This window comes from Melanaphis sacchari, unplaced genomic scaffold (genome assembly GCF_002803265.2).
Source record: "Melanaphis sacchari strain LSU unplaced genomic scaffold, SCAv2.0 Contig122_pilon_pilon, whole genome shotgun sequence".
NCBI lineage: Eukaryota > Metazoa > Arthropoda > Insecta > Hemiptera > Aphididae > Melanaphis > Melanaphis sacchari.
Window position 1 is genome coordinate 143,704 of NW_020270484.1, and position 18,212 is coordinate 161,915.

The 18,212-nt window shown below is 33.8% G+C and overlaps 2 protein-coding genes and 1 pseudogene across 2 annotated transcripts; all 3 read left to right on the forward strand.

Annotated features, from left to right (window-relative positions):
• Nucleotides 1–6,928: 6,928 nt before the first annotated feature.
• Nucleotides 6,929–8,082, forward strand: LOC112590893 (annotated as a pseudogene).
• Nucleotides 8,083–13,351: 5,269 nt separating this feature from the next.
• On the forward strand, nucleotides 13,352–14,548 carry LOC112590918. The gene has a single exon (XM_025334531.1). The coding sequence runs from the start codon at nucleotides 13,474–13,476 to the stop codon at nucleotides 14,497–14,499; it is 1,026 nt and encodes a 341-aa protein (XP_025190316.1). The 5' UTR covers nucleotides 13,352–13,473; the 3' UTR covers nucleotides 14,500–14,548.
• A 1,988-nt stretch (nucleotides 14,549–16,536) lies between these two features.
• On the forward strand, nucleotides 16,537–17,845 carry LOC112590915. Its single transcript, XM_025334527.1, has one exon. The coding sequence runs from the start codon at nucleotides 16,703–16,705 to the stop codon at nucleotides 17,705–17,707; it is 1,005 nt and encodes a 334-aa protein (XP_025190312.1). The 5' UTR covers nucleotides 16,537–16,702; the 3' UTR covers nucleotides 17,708–17,845.
• Nucleotides 17,846–18,212: the final 367 nt, after the last annotated feature.

Sequence of the window (18,212 nt, forward strand, 5' to 3'; positions counted from 1 at the left end):
TATATGTTTATGTGTGTGTGTGTGTGTGTAATCGGTTGTGTGAGATGTGTGTAGATATTATGTGTATATAACTACACGTAGTGCAGACGGTCGTGGATCAAAAGGCACCGTTATATACTGGTGTTTGTGTGCATTTTCCACTGAAAGGGTGAAAACGCCACTGGATTTAATATATTATTATATCGATACAATTGTGTCCGATGATAGAGAGAGAGAGAGATAGAAAATGTTATAATTAAATCGTACCCGTCATTCGACGCTGCCGGCCGTTCGCGCGTCGAACACTCGTCGACTGTCGGGTATATATATATATAACATGACAGCGCACCAACGGATCAATTTTAATTTGTCGGATTTGGTAAACGTATAACTATCATTAAATTTAACGCGTTATACGTATATTTTATTATGTATGTAATAAGTTGAATTTTTATTTTACAAAATGCTAAATTATAAAGAATATGATTAGATTTTTTTAGTTGCTAGTAATTTATTATTGTATGTTATAGAAAATGGCAAAATAAAGTCGTTCAGTTGTTACCGACGACATTAATTACACTGAATAATTGTATAAATTCTGAAATAAATAATTTAAGTATTTCATCTAAATTCAACGTGAACGATTTTAAATGACTGATTACGTATGCTTTAAATCGTAGATACATACTTACTACATATTTTAGCCTTATTGTAAACCTTTAAAGAAATTTAAATTTGTAAAATATAAAATCAGTTTTTACATAGATTTCCAAGACCACTTCACGAGACAATAGTTTTCGCTGTTTATTAGTTAGACGATTCAATGAGGTGAAGTTTTTATCTGTGTATATAGTATATAATAGGTAAATACTATATCGTAGAACATATAGGTACATTATACGTTTAAGTACAGATTTCAGAGTTGAGTTTTACAATACTTAAACGAGATTAATGTTTTGAAAATTCAATAACATGAGGGTAGTAGTTTTCTGGTCATTAAAAACATATTTGATATCCAATTATTATATTACTTTTTTTATTGTTATTGTCATTATTATCTAGGTTATTATCATTTGGACCGTAAAAATAGCAGACAAACGTATGGTTAGACACGTGTCTTTGTAAACGTATAGCTAGGCCGAAGATAAATTATTTTGTATTCGGTTATAATATAATAGCCCAGTATCACGCGAACACATTTGAAGTGAAAAACGTCCGTATTTTAGGTTCGGAGAAACTGCAGGTTGTGTATATAATTAACGATATTAGATCGGACGGTAAATATAATACGGGCAGTTAACCGAGAGAAATCACACAAAAATTGTGGGTCATTAATAAAGGCATGGAAAGTCATTATGGAAATAGACACAAGAGGTGTATTTCAAGGGGTGTTTCAGAAAGTGCTTACCCGAGAAAATTATACACCTCGATATATTCAATAAGAAACAAAACAGCATTAAATACAACTTATGATTATAGTACATTTTTAGGAATACCTTGCGAGACTATAATTTCTTTGTCACTGGTAAATATATTATGTATGTCCAAATCCACCATGGTTTAGATTTCATTCCAATAACACATTTTTACATATTGGTAAGTAGATACAGAAAAAAAAAAATGATGTAAAATATTTTGAATAAAAAGTACTGAGATTTTGAAATATCTCGTAATGACTGTTTTTATCTATGCATATGATATTATTATTGATGGTCAGAATTATTTGGTAATTAGTTTGTTATAATTTAAAAACATTATTCGTATTAACTTAAACTGTTATGTATTTTATATTAATATGAAATTTACTATAGGTACATTATTTGATTTATTTTAAAAAATAATCTATTTAAGGGTATAATTAATCTATTTTTATAGTTTTGTGGTATTTACACAAATATGTCATTTTTTTTTTTTTATATTATAATACCTATTTATATAAATTTATATAGCATGATATAAATATATATTGTTATGATAATTAATATAATATTTTCGGGAAAAAATGTGTTAACAAGCTATAGCACTGAAAGCAATATAAATAAAAATGTTGATAGCTTTATGTAAAAAAAACATATCATGAATAAAAATAAACTTAGTAATAAACACCGTCTCCGCTCAGAATCGTTTTTTGTGTACAATAAAATAATATTATTGAATTCAAATGTAATACACCTATAATAGTGACCCATCTAACAAATAATGTATAGTAGCAGATCGGTATCCATTTATTTACATTTTTATTTATTTATTTATTTTGTTTTCACGAATTTCTAGGTAAAATAGAATAATGATAAAATATTACATTTTAAGTATCATTAATAAGATATAATATTATTCTTAGTGTAAAATTTTCAGTTAGATAACGATTTTAAAAGCTTAGGAAAAAAAAAAATGCGGCATACATTTTTAAAAATATTATATTTGTTGTAACGTGTATGACATTTTAGTCTTTTGATTTTTTTGATAAAATTTACTTGTTTTGAATTATTTTTGATCAAATAGTTTAAATCTAAAATGTTTATGAGATTTTATAAAAATAAAAACTAAGCGTAATACAAATAAATCATAACAAATCGTTTTGATGAAAACAAAAGAGTTTAATAAATGTTGAAAATGAAAAAAAAATCAAGCAAATGCAATATAGAGGTACTTAAAAGTCATTGCGTATAAGAAGCTTTTACTCATGATTTGCCGGTACGTTTTTCATAAGCGGGAGAACGATTTCACTGTATTACAATTCCCTCCACCTCATATCAATCGACATTTCGAGTAAGTGTTTTCAAGTGACGCATCTTATAAAATATAATTTATACGATCGTTATTATAAAATCTTATTATTATTAAATGGGCTCCATTAGCATCGTACGAATTGTATATGGTTTTTTTTTTTTTTTTACTTAATATCGCCATTATTATACACTGTTATTATTATACGTTCGCCGCCGACGTCGTCTTCGTCTATTAGCCTTATATCGTACGAATTACAGTACGCTGTATATGCATACGGTTGACTAAAATAGTCAATAACTAACCGATTCTGCACGGGGATTTGCATCGTTCCGATTACGATTATTGTTATAGGTATATTTTTTTTCGGCGGGGGAGTAAAAAAAAAAAATACGTAAAATAAAAATTACACGTTATCTTTCCGTTACAGACGTTGTTTAAAAAACTATTAGTCCTGTATATATTATATATGTATTTTTTTTCAATGCTAATGTTGTTCAGTTAAAACGCGGATCTTAAAAAATAACATACAACATGAAATAAGTTTCCGTATAACGAGATTTCCTAAACGATGTGCTGTGTTGTCAGCTTACGAAGTTACAGACTTTACGCACATTGTATCGATTATATTAAATTTTCGTTCATATACATATTATATATCTATACACCTAACCTATATACGCCTTTATGTTTATTGTGTAGATAGCTGCGACGATATTACGTTTATTTGCAAAACATTGATTGTAATCCTATGAAAAATCGAAATATTTTTTTTTACCAAAATGTAATGCTTAAAATGTGTATTGCGGAAAGTATAATATTATTTGTAGTGCTAATGATTATTGAAATTAGAGTCTTAGATTTTTGTTATAATAAAATAAGTAATTTTTATTATTACCTTTTATACCTTCTATAGTTGGTACATTAATTCTGACTACAAAATTTAGTTACTCTCTTTACGTTATCAACCCCCACATAACCAGGTTCGGACTGGGAGGAACTAGCCTATTATTCTCAGTAAGGAGGTGGTCCATAGATGCAATATAAAAAAATAACTTTTTTTTTTTAACTCATTAATTGTTTAAAAAAAAATCAGGTAATTTATTAAAAAAATAAAGCATGTAGCCTTCTGTGCTATAGAACAGTAGCAAAGTGGCCCGTCTGGGACTGCACATAACTATAATTTACATTAGACAATTGTGATACTTGTATTATCATTGAAATTAGGGATAAAACATTAAATCATGTTATACCTTTTCAGATTTTAACAATAAAATAGATTAATAGATAAAATTATATGGCGTACTGATGCATTTTTCTTATAACCTTTTAATTTTATAATGTGTTGGTTAATTACATTTTTTTACTATAGTTACAATGAAACTTTATTGAGATATAAAGCTAATCGTAAAATTATGTATGAATAAAATGATAACGGTGTTAGGAATATTATTTTTTTTAAAGGGGACTCGATTGTTATTGCCATACTTAAACTTTTTTTTTGAATTAGAAATTTAAAAATTTATTTACATTACTTAATTACAGGGATTATATACTTTTATATGGAATTTATAATTTAATTTGAACTCGCAGTTTCAAAGTTTAAATCTTTTGTTGGCGGTTTTTATTTACATAATCCTAGAATTTCAACAAATTATTGTTGTATCCTTTACTTAATATATTCTGATCATAAACATTACACCCTTTTTCAATATGAGATACAAACGTCATACGTAAACTTCCCCAATATACGATACACGAAAGACAATAATACATATATAAAAAAATTATTGATTTTGCAAAAGCTAAAACGGGTGAAATGGTAATATTTAAATAGATTTATTACTATTGAAGCGGAGACAGTTTCGATCTATAAATTAGGATTTACAAGTGAACTTCGTTTATTGTCATGGTGTGAAAAAAACAACATCTGTTCGGTGGTCAAATGATTTATATCAAATGAAATTTGATTTTTTTTTTAAATTTAAAAGTGTTTTGGTACAGGGTCCGAAACAAGTGTTTATATCAGACCACGTGCACTAGATTACATTTATATTGATTGGGGACTCGCACAGTCATAATATACATCATATTTGCAAATGACTTATCATATGACATTAGTACATATTGATATATTCTATTTTAGTGTTGAAAAATTATTACTAAAATACATTTTATAAAGTTATCTTTTGACATTATTTTTTATTGTTTGTTTACAGTATAACTATTAAGATTTGTCCAATAATAATATAAATATTAATTAATATACTGTTGTAGTTATCGATTTCTCAACTAAATTAAAATTTATGAGTTGAAGTTTTATTTTGATAACACAATTTAATTTGTTTACTTATATCCTATACTTAATTATAAAATTAATTATTTTTATCTTTAATGTCTACATTATTGGAACAATATTTCATAATTTTAAATAATAGTAAAAATTATAAATGTACTAGTAGAAATCACACTACTTTATAGTATAATATGCTGGATGTATCTAGTCATTGATTAGGTTACTGTAATAGTGTAATGAATGTCACATTTAAAAACAATGATTTACAAAAAAATATCTAACGCAGGTTGGGCTAAATTTATAAAAAAAAAACCCATTACATGTTTTTCTAAATTATATTAAAAAGTATTGAGAAATATCTACAAAACATTTAAGCTCAAACTAGATCCCACTTGCTAATAAGAACTTCTGCGAATTCGAATTTGATGATTGAAGAATTTATTTCTACCAGAAAAAAAGTATCTTTTGACTTATAAAAAAAAGAAACTTTTTTTTTTTTTTTTAATCAATAAAATATTAACCATAAATTAAATAACGTATATTATATTATATTTATGAAACAAAATTATTACTGTGAAGATGGATACATATTCAGACAACAAATCTCGGCGATTAACTGATAAGTGATTTTAATATATTATAGTGTTTATTTTTATATAGATAAACAGCTTGTGAATTACATACAATTTTTAAATAATATATATAATAATTTTTGATTAACCATAAATAATTGTTGTTTGTATAAACACAATTTAATTCTTTCAAACCACTTAGTTGATTGTTTAAAAAATAAATAAATATTTTTATTCAACACGTCTTTAATATAGACGACCTCTTGTATTTACATTTACGGAGACGTAAATTAGGGATTGTTAATTATAAGTTTTCGATTTACGTATATCTATAGCTTAACTTATTATTATTGAAAATGGTCACTGCAAACTAATTACTTTTTTTATCGTCCGCCTCTCTTTAAATAATGAATAATGATAAGTGATGGTGATGTATATCGTCCACTAAAAACTCGCATGCGTCAGATGTACGCGCTATCACATGCATATTGAATTGAATAAAGTACGGTACTTACTATAGTAATATCATATACTTATCAAGAGCGTTCAAAAATCAAAATCAGAACAAGTCCCTCGATACATCATAATTTATTTTTATCGGTTTTAAATAAAATAAGCAATAATCTTCTGAAAAATTCTCGCGTTTTTATAATATATATGTATAGCGTTAATTCTTACCATTGGCCTAGTGCCGAATGGCGAGTGGTGAGTTTTACACTATTGTGATGTATTAATATTAAATTCTCTAAGAATTAATCAGCTGAAAATTGTAGAAAAAATTTCTCTAAAAGCGTCGTCCACCTTTGAAGTTCTATTACGAGAAATATAAATAAATCATGTGTTTAGAATGCACTGCTCTACTAAAAAAAAAAAAAAAAAAAAAAAAAAAAGACGCTTTGCTCTCGTTAAGTTAATAGTTATTTAACTTAACGTAAGCTTGACGCGCAATATTTTGAATTGTTATTTTATTTTGTTTTTTTTTTTCAAACGAATTTTCCTCGTGTTTGATGTCACGGAGCACGGTCGTCGGTCGGGGTCCGCGTCATTTGGCAGCAGTGCGGCGTTTCTGCGGGGGCCTTCGGTGTGGTCGTACGACGTTATTTCGCCGACTTTCGCGGCCCATTCGTGAAGCGAGCAAGCGAAACCGTTGCGATCGGTCCCGCCGCGCGCCGTCGCCCACAGGTCCGACAAGCCGCCAGCCATGGACACGAGACGCGCCACGCCGCCGCCGCGGTGACTGGTGGTGCTGCTGGCCTGCGTCGTCTCGTGGTCGTCGTGGCCGCGGTGCGCCGCGTCTCGGCCACGGACGCGCTGCGCCCGCCGCCGGCATCCCGGACGCCCGCGCGTCGCCCGCCGGCTGGCCCTGTTCGAGCACGTGCTGCCAACGACGTCTCGTGGTCGCCGGTGCTCGAGCAGCGGGTCAAGCTGACGCGTTCGACCTGCCGCAGTACCGGCGTGACGGCCGCCAACGCGCGACCGTGGACGGCATGCGGCTGGTGGCCAGGGACGCCGAGGAGGCCACGGCCGTGGACGTGCTGCGGAACCTGATGGACAAGTGCCCGTGGTCGGGGACCGGCGTCAATTACGCAGCGGCCGTGCTGGGCGCGGCGTTCACGTGCTTCACGTACGAAAACGTGTCGTTCCTGCTGTCGCAGGTCGGCCAGATCGACGTGGTCGCGCGCGAGGAGAAGCAGGACGGCGAGAAGCACAACAAGCTGGACGACATGCTGGACGACGTGCGCATGACGTTCGTGGTGTTCATCGACAAGATGGCCGCGATGTACGGCGACCTGAACATGTTGGCCGACGGGCTGTACGACTACGACAGCGCGGACGAGGACGAAAGCGACATCGTGCAGCTCCACGTGCTCAAGCTGATGAAGGTCGAGGTGGACGAGATGCTGGCCAAGCACTGCAACCTGGCCGCCCAACCACCGCAGGAGTCACTCGTGTACTTGAATAAGTGTAACGCCCCGACCGGCCAGGGGTCCGGCGACCCCGCGGCCCAAGCCACCCTGGACGACAAGTTGGCGAACTTCAATAAGACCATCAACTGCGTAATAGGCTTTTACGACGAGCTCAACATCCAATCGATGCCCATGGAGACTTGGGTACGGATCCTCGAGTACAGTATACCGATCGGGAAGAAGATAAACTTTTACACGGACGCGACGCGGGTCGTGAGAAGTGTCGAAGGAGTGAAGTCGGAGCGATTAAAAAAAGCAATAGCTTTGGCTAGTGAAGAAGAAACGCTGGAAGAAAAGAAACAGAGTAAACTCGAAAAGAAAAAAAAGAAAAAATCGAAACCTAAGAAGAAAAAATCTAAAGCTTGAGCTGGTTAACTAGCAAAACACCAAATATCACAGCCCGGTGAATCGTCGGCAGATGCTACAAGCACGCACGGATAATAAATATATTTTAAGTATGCGATTAGAATGTAGGAACATTATTGCGTTTATTCTTTATGTTTGTTTTGTTATAATGTATAATATAATATAATATTCTATATGCTATGGTTTTCACTAAATATACGAGTTAACATTGAGTCCTATTGTACAAGCGAAATTGTGTCCACGAAATATAATAGTGTCAGTGTTTCGTATTTTATTATTTTATCTATTCTTAAATTAAAATATTCATTTTTATTATTATAGTATAATATAAAAACATAGAATACTGTCGCTCTAAATAATTGTTTATTTTTGTGAAGTTGCATTGATATCATACTTGACATCAAATAGTAACTTCCAACAAAATATAGTGTTCATAAAATAAAATAATTATACGTCATGTAAAAGATTAAACAATGTGTTACTGTGTACTGATCGTATACATGATATTTTAATATTGTTAAAATTTAAGATAATACAACATTAAATAATAAATTATAAAATTAATAATACCATGACAACTGTTGAAATACATTATTATAAATATTAAAAAATAGGTATTTACGTATATAAATGCACCAATAAACTTGTTTAGTGGGATCAGATTTTGGAGCAAGTAATACTATTATTTTTTATTTACACAGAATTAATAAACTACAAAATATTCAAACTAATTAAATAGTATAAGAAATACTGCAGTGGATACGTCCATAATTGCAGTAAACGCGTATGAAGTATCTATTGACTATTATTGACAATTATATAGGTTTATTTTAAATACACTAAAAAGACTGTATAGTATAGTCATTAGTTACTAAAAACAGATAAATATAATCTAAAAATTAATTATTCAATTATGTAGAATCATTAACATATTTTAATACATCTATAAAACGAATATATATTATTCGTTCATTATATTTTACATTATGGTATTATTTATTGTAATTATCAGGTGTTCTAAGTAGTTAATTTGTTTTGTTCTATTTTCATTTAATGAAAAGTGCTATAAACAATTTAAGTTAATTAACTGTATTTTTTAAAAAATATAAGAAATAATTATTAAACTGAATATTCACTAAAAAAAAATCTTCAAGTTTATAAGTCATCTCAAATTTTGTAATATCATAGATAAAAAATAATTTATAAAAATGATTAAAATATATTTAAAATCATATGATAATTTTAGTGTATGCACTAAAAATTAAATGTTATGTAAAATGAGATTTGACGACATTCGACACCTCTACGTAGTACTATTAAATAGCCATAAACGCAATACGCTGAGGGATTTAAAAATAATTTAAGTTATTATAGATACTATAATATTTTGCTTGATTTTTCATGAAATCTATGAAAAATTTCAAAAATCAAAAATCAAAAGACGTAAATATGTTCTATTCAGTGATGTATTTATGGGGATATAGGTAGTGCACTAAAAAATATTGCTCAATGAGCGCATAATAAGTACGTTAACGGTTGACATAAAATCGTTCAATTTTATTCTAAGTTTACTGCACTTGTAGTGATTATTTCTATAGTTATTAATTATGTACTAAGGCTAAAATGTATACGCAATAACAAATGGTATAATATACAATAGAAATTATCGCAAAAAAATACTCCACTTAAAATACAAAAACTAAGTTTTTAAAAGTTTTGAAATCTAAAAATATATTACTCTTAACTATTTCAATTTATTAACATAAATCAATAATATAGTGTTTAAATTTAAGTAGTTTTTTAGTTTGAAAATTTTTTGTTTTTTTCTCTCATTAAATACCATTGCCAATAATATATTATACAACATGTATTTAACTTATTAGTTATTTATAATTGAAATAGTGTGTATTTTATTCATTTGCAAATATGGTTATGCGAAACAAAATAAATCCCCTTTGCTTCATTTAACCTGATCGATGGCTATCAAAACCAAAACAGGGATATGAATTTGTCAATAAATATGTCAATGCAAGCAAATTATAGTCTTACGTAACGTATAATATCGAATTTGGATGGATATTTTTTTCAATTTTTTTACTAAACTGAAAAATGTAAAAATAAATAAATAAATTGATTTGCTGCTTAAAAGTTTCTCCATTTGCAGCGTACAAGACTACACTTGATCAAATATTAATGTGTACCTAATATATCTTGTGCAATAATTTCCGTACGGTGTTTTTGTATACACAACGCGTCGTGGTGACATTTTTTTGTGTAGGGTTTGTAATCGTGATCTTGATTTGTTTTTTGAACCGTATTTGCCCAACACGGGTATTCGCACATTCTTTGGCAGCCATTACCGTCAAGTGTTCATACTAACCTAACTACGACACTCCCGCGGCGAACGCTTCTGAATCCGGCGCTCTCTGTTCATTCATCTCGAAAACCGTAGCGAAATCAAATCCGAAAACGAGGCGAGGCGATAATCATTTCGCACCATAATCGTCACGATGCATCCGTATGCGCGGACCATGATCTTGCTGGCGTGCTTTTGTTCAGCATCCGGCTCCACCTCGATGTCAGCGTATAACAAAAAGTTGGAATTACTGTCTTCCGTCGTCAAACATGATAACCTGTGGAGGAAGATATTACTTGAGAAAGTCTATTTCGAGCTGGATCGTACTTATTACAAAAACATCATCGAAGACGAGCTACTGGTTGGCGCGCGAGTCACGGGTGAAGCCGACGTAGCGGGAACGTCCGATCCATCCAATAAAGACACGCGGGACCGCATTATACCGTACGTGTTTATTAAAAACATACTATCCAAACAGCGGTTTGTTGTTGGCAGTATTCTGGATATGGGTCTGGAGGTACTTAAGGTATCGTACAAGTGTCTACTGTACAAGCACATGGTGCACCTAATCACTCTGATTAGCGTGGAGATGAGCCGCAAAAAATCACAGAAAAAGGCAGGCAGTTGGTCAGGAAAAAACAAGCAGTTCGTAGAGTCAATAGTGATGACGATGGGGGCGCTTCAGTTCACGGATGAACATGTGCTGAAAACGCTTAGTTTCTTCGACATATACAAGGCGAAGAGCAACGGAATCGCGGATGATGTCAAGAACATGTACATCAAACAGTTGGACGAAAGGTCCAAAGCAATGATGAATTACGTGACGAAAAATTGTGTCGTTAAACCTACAGAGAATAGTAAGAAGTTATCTATGGAGAGGCAGGTGGCGATTATGCTAGGAGTCTATATTAATGACAATTTGTACAAAACTGCTGCGTCTTTCAGTATCGAAAACCCCGACTTCAAGAAGATGGTCCAAAGCAGCCAGAAAGGAATCCAAGACACCTTTGGTAATACGCCAGGGATCAACGGTATGTCCAAGAGCATATGGCACGATATTTTACATTACCAAGAGAACTTGGAACTAAATCGTCAATATGATTAAAATCGTTTTGTATCAATCTATTATTGTGAGTTAGGTGGTGTACCTATATAATTGAAGAGATTAGAAGTAATAATTTATAGCGTACAATTGCTTGGTTGTGATTTTAGATTAATAACATTTATATGCACAGTTCCATAATACCAATATGTGATGCACGTTACATTTCAGAATATTTTATTTGATTTAATTTTAATGAAAAATCATAAAAATGTGTTACGTGTATTTATATAATATAATTATGCCGACATATCATGTATACAAACTGTAAACATCAGTAGTTGTTTTATATTTTATTATTTTGATGTATGATTAAGATTATTAATACAATATAAATAAATCATAATGTACATAATTAAGTGTTAGATAATTTCATAAAATTATCTGTGTCGTAGCTTGAATAATTTAACAGTCTAGATGTAGTTCGGTTTACCAATCATTTTTAAAGAACAGCTAAATCAATTATTCAGATACTAAATACAACATAATACAATACACAATATTGAGTAATATGTATTATTTCATCTTTATTCAATCGTCGTGATTTAGTTACCTAATTTAGCTATCTGACATGTAACGGGTTTAGTGCTCCTGCAGATACAGTTGGTTGTTGTCACCGTTCGTAGTCAACGATTATAGTCAAAGACACCGCTGAATGTAGACTGTAACAATTTTACAACTTACTGTAGTACTGATTTAAAAGATTTTTTTTCACAATTATCCTAATATTAGAATATAAAATGTTAATATGACGTGTTAAACTCTGTTAAGTATAAATTATTTAATTATTTATGTTCTTTAAAACTTCATAAAAGAGGTCAGATTGATCTTCACATTGTGATTGTTTTTCATAACTACAAAAACGCTTAAGTATGTTATTGACTATTGCGTATTCATACAAGTGGTCTTACTATAGGCGTTTTTAGGCTTCATCAACAATATTTATACACACCAATTACCTATGTAAATGAACAACAGTTGTATGCGTGCGTACATTTTTGGTATACGGCAAAAGAGTTATTATCATTAACATCGTTAAACTAGTATTGGTTATACACATATCTGCACGTTTGTAGCAATATTTCATAAAAAGATTTCAATCGTTAATACATTAACCGATCTAAACGCCAACATACGTTTGACTATTATATTATATTTATAATAACAGTTTAAAACAGGCCGTATACCATATATTTTGTCTTATATGCATAAAGTATATTTTCAGATAATAAATTAAACTTCGTTCAACACAATTCCATTAGAATGATTTTATTAATAATATTTTTAATTTTGATCAATTCACAGAAAAGATGATACTGGTATCATTGACAGTCAATAAACAACAAATAATGTAGAGTCCAATTTATTATTAAAATTGTCATATTTGTACCAATCAATAATGTAGTCACCTACATTTTATACTTACTATACGTGTACGTATATGAGTTACCAGTAAGGCCTCCGTGTTTTTAAATTCCCTGTATTCGCCAAAATAGAAAATGGAGTAACACGGTAGCCCCACTAGCCCGTACATATTATTATATTATCAGAATAATTCAGTGCCGTGAAATATGTCAAGAAGTAGGTAGTAGCTTGAACAATTGCTGTCATATAATATATTTTAACGATTAAGAATTAGAAATTACAGACTAACACATAATTTTAATTTGGATAATGTTCAGACTATAATTATCCATACACTTTCTTTTCATTTTTACTCTATATTACCACTTGATCATTTATTTTTTTCTAAGCGCAATCCATTAATTTATAATTTATAAATCTATGGTTGGCATAGTGTACCTCTATTTGTGATATTATCCGTACACAGTCGAGCGTTTAAATATCAAATCGGGGTATCAGAAAATGGTAGCGGCTTGTTCGGTGTTGCGTGTGTAAAATTTAAAAGCTGTGCAAACAAAACTTGTTTTTTTTTTCTTATTTTTTTTTCTACACATTATACGCTTTATTTTGTTACATTTAAAATCACTTAAAACGTCTCATAATATTCGACAACACAGTGACCGAGAACGTTTGTTGATAGCTCACCACAAAAACACGTTGATATTCTAAAAATTGTTAACTGAGTAGACAACGTTACGACGACGATGGCGATGCTGGGTCACATTAGTAGTCACGTCTCTTCTGACTCATCGCTGCTACTAATGTCGCTGCTGCTGCTGCTACCTCTAACGTATGGCGAGAACATCAGTGTGCTCGACATGGAAGAACAAAATAACCAGCTTACGGACGAACTTCCGGTAACGTACCGACAAAATGTAGAGTTGTTGGATACCGTGCTGGCTCTTGACAAAAATTGGTCACCTATCTGGAGCGAAAAGCTCAAGCCAAACGTAGTAACGCAAGCCAATCTGGTCAAACAGTTCTGCCCACCACTGTCAGATTTTGGAGATACGGTAAATACGCTCCATGTCATCAAGTCGGTAAAGGAACACTGCTCGTATTCGGGCATGTACGTGTCATTTGCCGTTAAGTTGCTAAGTCATTCGGTTCAATGTATGTTCAACAGACATACCATAGCGCAATTGACCGCAATATCACGCATAAACAATGATTCGCCGATAAACGAGTTTGACAAGCACCTAGAACACCTGGTGAGCGACTATCATTTGATCGCTGACCGGCTGGCGCTCGTCGGTGTGGATCTCACCAACCTGATTAAGTTGGCCAAGTTCTATGATAGCACCAGAAAACAGTTGGTTCAGTACGTCAAACCGAAAACTGTAATCGGCAAAGAGAACAAATCAACGTTCATAAAACGCATTTCCAGGGACGTCACCAGTATGATTGACCTACTGGAAACCGAATTAGAGACATATTGCGCTGTGTCATCAACCAATTGGTACGACTTGGAAAATCAAAAGTCCATGAGTCTCAACGTGGAAACTACCGATGGCGACGAGGGCAATCCATCGTCGTCCACTCAACCAGATGGCGATATTCCAAAAGACAAAATAGTTAAGAAAGCCAACCAGTTGCGATTGATATTGCGCAATGTATTCGACAACCTACTCCTCGAGAAAATGCCATTGGAAGTTTGGAGTCTGATATTCGAAAACAACATACTCATAAAACCGATTCCACCGAAAGAAAAAAGTTTTAAATTATTTTAATAAAATATTTAAAATCTTTTAACAATATTTTTAAAGGATTATAATTATTTAATATACATAGGAATGATAAATTTCAATCTTGTTTATTTTTAATACGGTTCGGCTTACGAATGTATAAATTATAGTGTATTTTTTATCGATAAATGTTGATTGTTTTTAATTGTTATAATAAAAATAATAATGATAACTTAAAAAATGTAATAAATAAAACGATTTTTATTTAAAAATTAAATTTCTAGACAATCATTTACATCCTAAAAAGGTAATTATCTTACAAGTCTAGATATACACAAATTGTTTAATAATGATTCATAAATCGGAAGAAAAACAATTAATGCTAGCGTAATAATTTCATTACGATGTGTAGATTTTTTTTCAACTATCGGTCGTAAAGTTTTGGCAGGGACGTAGAAGAGTGGACTCTACTAGATTGTATGCTGACAATAACGAATTGAAAAATAACATAACATTAAAAGTATTTACTGTACCAAATGAAAATTCAAATCAAATGTGGTTAAATAATTAAAAAAATGTTAGTAACATATCAACATTAAATAATAATAACGTGGACTTTTTGAAAAGTTAATGAAAGTCATCAACGTTGAGAATATTAATAAGTGTTAGTCAATATATTATATAATTAAAAAACATATAGATATTTAACCTTTAAAATTAAAAGTCGTTATACAGAAAACATTAACTCGATTCAGTTAAAAACGTCGACTGATTCAAGAGACACATTTCTTTGTTTTTAATTCGTGCATTTAAATAGTTTTACGTTCAGCGATTAAACACGAACAAAATAAATCAGCCCGTCAGTAGTTTTACCATCGGTAACACGATATTATGTGTGTGGGCCCTTGAACAATGTCACTCGATAATTCGAAATTCAGGAGACCAATTTAAAAATTCGATTTATAGAAGTTTTCGATTTACCGAGTGTTTGAATAATCGAGGGAAAATAATTAATTCGAATTAAAGAGAGGTGAAAAATTATTTTATGTATGTACATTGTACATATTACATTTATTTTGACATCTATTTATTATAAAAAATATACATACATACATATTATTATATTTTATAATTATTAATTGATATTTATTTATTATATTATTATATTTTACATATTAAAGAAATCTATTATTTTTTTTTTGTGATAAATTGCTGGCCAGTGGCCACAGTTTGATTCATAGCGTTGTCTAACTTATTGATAGCATTGAAAATTGTATCGCATCTTTTTTCGTTCATTTCAGATTACTCAAAAAATTGACGTAATCCTAACAAAAGTTTAGATTAGGTAGGTAAGGTACGATAACATTTATCAACTACGATAATACTAAACCACCAACGTTATAAGTTTCATTACGATCGTGTCAAATAGATTGTACGTTATCTCCGTATGTATGTATGTATTGTACATGCATATGAACTTACATATAATCGCGTTTAAGGAAATTCGAATTATAGAGGTTTATGGAATAAAAATTCAAATTGTAGAGCGTGTCCCGTCGTCAGACATTTCGAATTATCGAGAGGACCGGAATATGTCATGCATTTTCTTCTAATTATAGAGGTTTTCTCGGGGGACTTAGCGTTTAGTTCGATTTATGGAATTTTTCGAATTATCGAGGTTCGAATTAACGAGTGACGACTGTACATCGTTTTTGACTTAACAATCAATATTTAATATTATCATCGTTGTTTTTCTCGCCGATTGGAAATACGGACTGTACGACCGTTTAACCGCAGTCGAGCGAAAACGTTCGAACGCTGCTCTATCGGTATGCTTTACACCGTTCGACTTTAACTCGCGAGCCGAGCTCGGTGGTCGCCTTTGAATGCGATCGGCGCGCGTACGAGTAGGTATATTATAATTATTATAATATCATTAAATAGTGAGATTAGACGATTCGCAACGCTAAACGAAATCTAACGGATGACAAACGCACCGGCGTCGCGCTGCGCATTTTACGGCGCGACGATTTCGGCGGCGTCGCAAGTCGCGACGACGCGCTGTTCAAACACGGCTGTGTTTGCGCGGCGGTCGGCCGACGTGTGTTCGTGTCGACGGCCGCGCGCCATTCCGCCGCCAACCGTCGACAAATCGCTTCGCGCACAGGAAACCACCAGCTGTTCCGTCGGGACGTAAAAGACACGTTTGACGACCACGACCACGACGACCACGGCGACCACGACGACGATGTGCGCCGGCTGCAAAGGCGCAGCGGCACTGCTGCTGGTGGCCGCGTTCGCGGTGGCCGCCGCGGACAACAACGCGCGGTGGCCGCGGAGCAGACCGACGCGGGTGTACCGGCCGAACCTGGACCAGGCGCAGTTCATCGAGCACGTCATGTTGTACGAGGAACAGTGGACGGACGTGCTGCAGGAATTGATCAAGGAGCAGGACGTGCCGCCGAACGTGAAACGCTTGATCGGCTGGCCGCCGGCCGCCGAGTCGCACGGGAACAAGGAGGACGGCGACGGGAAATTTCACGACGCCCGCGAGATCGTGGCCAAGATGACCACCGAATGCGGCGACGTCCGGTCGTGCGTCGAGTACGCGGCCAAGGCCGTGCGGCGGGCGCTGTCGTGTTACACGTTCCGGCACGTCCTGTTCCAGGTAAACAGCATCGCGCTGATGATGGTCAAGAACGCCGAACCGATCGTCGTGCTGACCGCGGCCAACGCGCTCAAGAAGAACGCGGCCGCGTACATGGACGTGCTGGCCGCCTCGCCCGACGACAACCTGATCGGCCTGTTGCAAATCTACTGGGGGGCGGTCGACTTCACGCAGTACGACAACGTGCAGTACTTGAAGGAACGGCCGTACCCGGAACCGTTGGTGAAGGGCGTGAATTCTTTGTCCGACAAGATCAGCGATTACCTTGTCGACGAGTGCGAATTGCCGGTGTCCCAAGAAGATTTCTTCCGGCGGGTGGGCATCCGGAAGAAGACGCCGCTGTTCAAGGATCCGGATCTGGACGTGATCGTGAAGACCGAGAGCCTGATGGACGTGACCAGCGAACACGTAAAGCGCTTTGGCGAGTACGCCAAGGAGCTGGGAATCGTCACCTTGCCCGCCCGTCAGTGGTCTGCGTTGTTCTTCGATAATGGCATGTTCCCGACCAAAAGCGACCTGAGAAGGGCCAGCACGATTGTGAGGGACGAGCTGAAGATGAATGATACCCATAAAAAGTGGCTGTAAAAGCCGCAACGTCAACCGCAGAGTCTCTGAGAACGCGGACCGATTACGTCATGAAGTGTTCACTTATAATTGATAAAAAATAAGTTTGACTCGTGTAGTATAATTTATTATTGTTATTAATGTATTTAGATGTTTTAAGTTTTAGAGACCGTTTTGTCTGGGGTTTTTGTTTATTATCAGAGATATTAATATTTTTTCGATTGTCAACCAATAAATATATTTAGTCAATATTTTACAATAATATATTATAATACGTACGATGATATATCGTTGTCAAAAGTCGTTTATATTTCAATAATGATCCTGAACATAAATAATTATGGTGTCCTCAATAAACAGAGATTGAGATAACGATGTGACGTAAGTCTACTCAAAAACAAAACGGTAAAACTACATTTTTTTCGTCATTTCACAGTTTCTTATTCGCGACCGTTAAACGTATACACAATACACTCACGCTCGCCTATGTATGTATAATATGTATATATCATATAAAATATTATGA